General features: G+C 50.0%; 1 protein-coding gene across 1 annotated transcript in view; it reads right to left on the bottom strand.

The window, feature by feature from the left end:
- The window catches only part of dgkd (diacylglycerol kinase delta), a 49,915-nt gene that overhangs the window by 2,943 nt on the left and 44,472 nt on the right, over window positions 1–2,500 (bottom strand). Inside the window, 1 exon segment of the mRNA XM_083913267.1 lies at window positions 686–800. Coding sequence (XP_083769393.1) covers window positions 686–800 — 115 coding nt within the window.

Here is a 2,500-nt window from a genome sequence, read left to right as displayed (position 1 = left end):
AGAGAGGAGGCAGTTTTAAGTGGACAGCAGAGAGGAGGCAGCTTTAAGTGGACAGCAGAGAGGACTCAGCTTTAAGTGGACAGCAGAGAGGAGGCAGCTTTAAGTGGACAGCAGAGAGGACTCAGCTTTAAGTGGACAGCAGAGAGGAGGCAGCTTTAAGTGGACAGCAGAGAGGAGGCAGCTTTAAGTGGACAGCAGAGAGGACTCAGCTTTAAGTGGACAGTAGAGAGGACGCAGCTTTAAGTGGACAGTAGAGAGGACACAGCTTTAAGTGGACAGTAGAGAGGAGGCAGCTTTAAGTGGACAGTAGAGAGGAGGCAGCTTTAAGTGGACAGTAGAGAGGAGGCAGCTTTAAGTGGACAGTAGAGAGGACTCAGCTTTAAGTGGACAGTAGAGAGGACTCAGCTTTAAGTGGACAGCAGAGAGGACTCAGCTTTAAGTGGACAGCAGAGAGGACTCAGCTTTAAGTGGACAGCAGAGAGGACTCAGCTTTAAGTGGACAGTAGAGAGGACGCAGCTTTAAGTGGACAGTAGAGAGGACACAGCTTTAAGTGGACAGTAGAGAGGACTCAGCTTTAAGTGGACAGCAGAGAGGACTCAGCTTTAAGTGGACAGTAGAGAGGACACAGCTTTAAGTGGACAGCAGAGAGGAGGCAGCTTTAAGTGGACAGTAGAGAGGACTCACCTGGCAGGGACAGAGACAAACACGTCTCCCTGTTTTTGCTGTTTTTGTCTTTTTTGAACTTCGGGACGAGACGGAACTTTGTGCTTCGACTGCGTTTGGAGAAATCAGTGAGACCCTGAGGACAGACAGACAGGTTCAGACAGACAGGTTCAGACAGACAGACAGGTTCAGACAGACAGACAGGTTCAGACAGACAGGTTCAGACAGACAGACAGGTTCAGACAGACAGGTTCAGACAGACAGACAGGTTCAGACAGACAGACAGGTTCAGACAGACAGACAGGTTCAGACAGACAGGTTCAGACAGACAGGTTCAGACAGACAGACAGGTTCAGACAGACAGACAGGTTCAGACAGACAGGTTCAGACAGACAGACAGGTTCAGACAGACAGACAGGTTCAGACAGACAGGTTCAGACAGACAGGTTCAGACAGACAGACAGGTTCAGACAGACAGACAGGTTCAGACAGACAGGTTCAGACAGACAGGTTCAGACAGACAGGTTCAGACAGACAGACAGGTTCAGACAGACAGACAGGTTCAGACAGACAGGTTCAGACAGACAGGTTCAGACAGACAGACAGGTTCAGACAGACAGACAGGTTCAGACAGACAGGTTCAGACAGACAGACAGGTTCAGACAGACAGGTTCAGACAGACAGGTTCAGACAGACTGACAGGTGCAGACAGACAGGTTCAGACAGACAGGTTCAGACAGACAGGTTCAGACAGACAGGTTCAGACAGACAGACAGGTTCAGACAGACAGACAGGTTCAGACAGACAGGTTCAGACAGACAGGTTCAGACAGACAGGTTCAGACAGACAGACAGGTTCAGACAGACAGACAGGTTCAGACAGACAGGTTCAGACAGACAGGTTCAGACAGACAGACAGGCTCAGACAGACAGACAGGTTCAGACAGACAGGTTCAGACAGACAGACAGGTTCAGACAGACAGACAGGTTCAGACAGACAGGTTCAGACAGACAGACAGGTTCAGACAGACAGACAGGTTCAGACAGACAGGTTCAGACAGACAGACAGGTTCAGACAGACAGACAGGTTCAGACAGACAGGTTCAGACAGACAGGTTCAGACAGACAGACAGGTTCAGACAGACAGGTTCAGACAGACAGGTACAGACAGACAGGTTCAGACAGACAGGTACAGACAGACAGGTTCAGACAGACAGACAGGTTCAGACAGACAGGTTCAGACAGACAGACAGGTTCAGACAGACAGGTTCAGACAGACAGGTACAGACAGACAGGTTCAGACAGACAGGTTCAGACAGACAGACAGGTTCAGACAGACAGGTTCAGACAGACAGACAGGTTGAGACAGACAGACAGGTTCAGACAGACAGGTTCAGACAGACAGGTTCAGACAGACAGACAGGTTCAGACAGACAGACAGGTTCAGACAGACAGGTTCAGACAGACAGACAGGTTCAGACAGACAGACAGGTTCAGACAGACAGGTTCAGACAGACAGGTTCAGACAAACAGACAGGTTCAGACAGACAGGTTCAGACAGACAGGTTCAGACAGACGGGTTCAGACAGACAGGTTCAGACAGACAGGTTCAGACAGACAGACAGGTTCAGACAGACAGACAGGTTCAGACAGACAGGTTCAGACAGACAGACAGGTTCAGACAGACAGACAGGTTCAGACAGACAGACAGGTTCAGACAGACAGGTTCAGACAGACAGACAGGTTCAGACAGACAGGTTCAGACAGACAGGTTCAGACAGACTGACAGGTGCAGACAGACAGGTTCAGACAGACAGGTTCAGACAGACAGGTTCAG

This window comes from Echiichthys vipera (assembly GCF_963691815.1).
Source record: "Echiichthys vipera genome assembly, chromosome: 5".
NCBI lineage: Eukaryota > Metazoa > Chordata > Actinopteri > Perciformes > Trachinidae > Echiichthys > Echiichthys vipera.
This window is presented reverse-complemented; position numbering and strand designations above follow the sequence as displayed.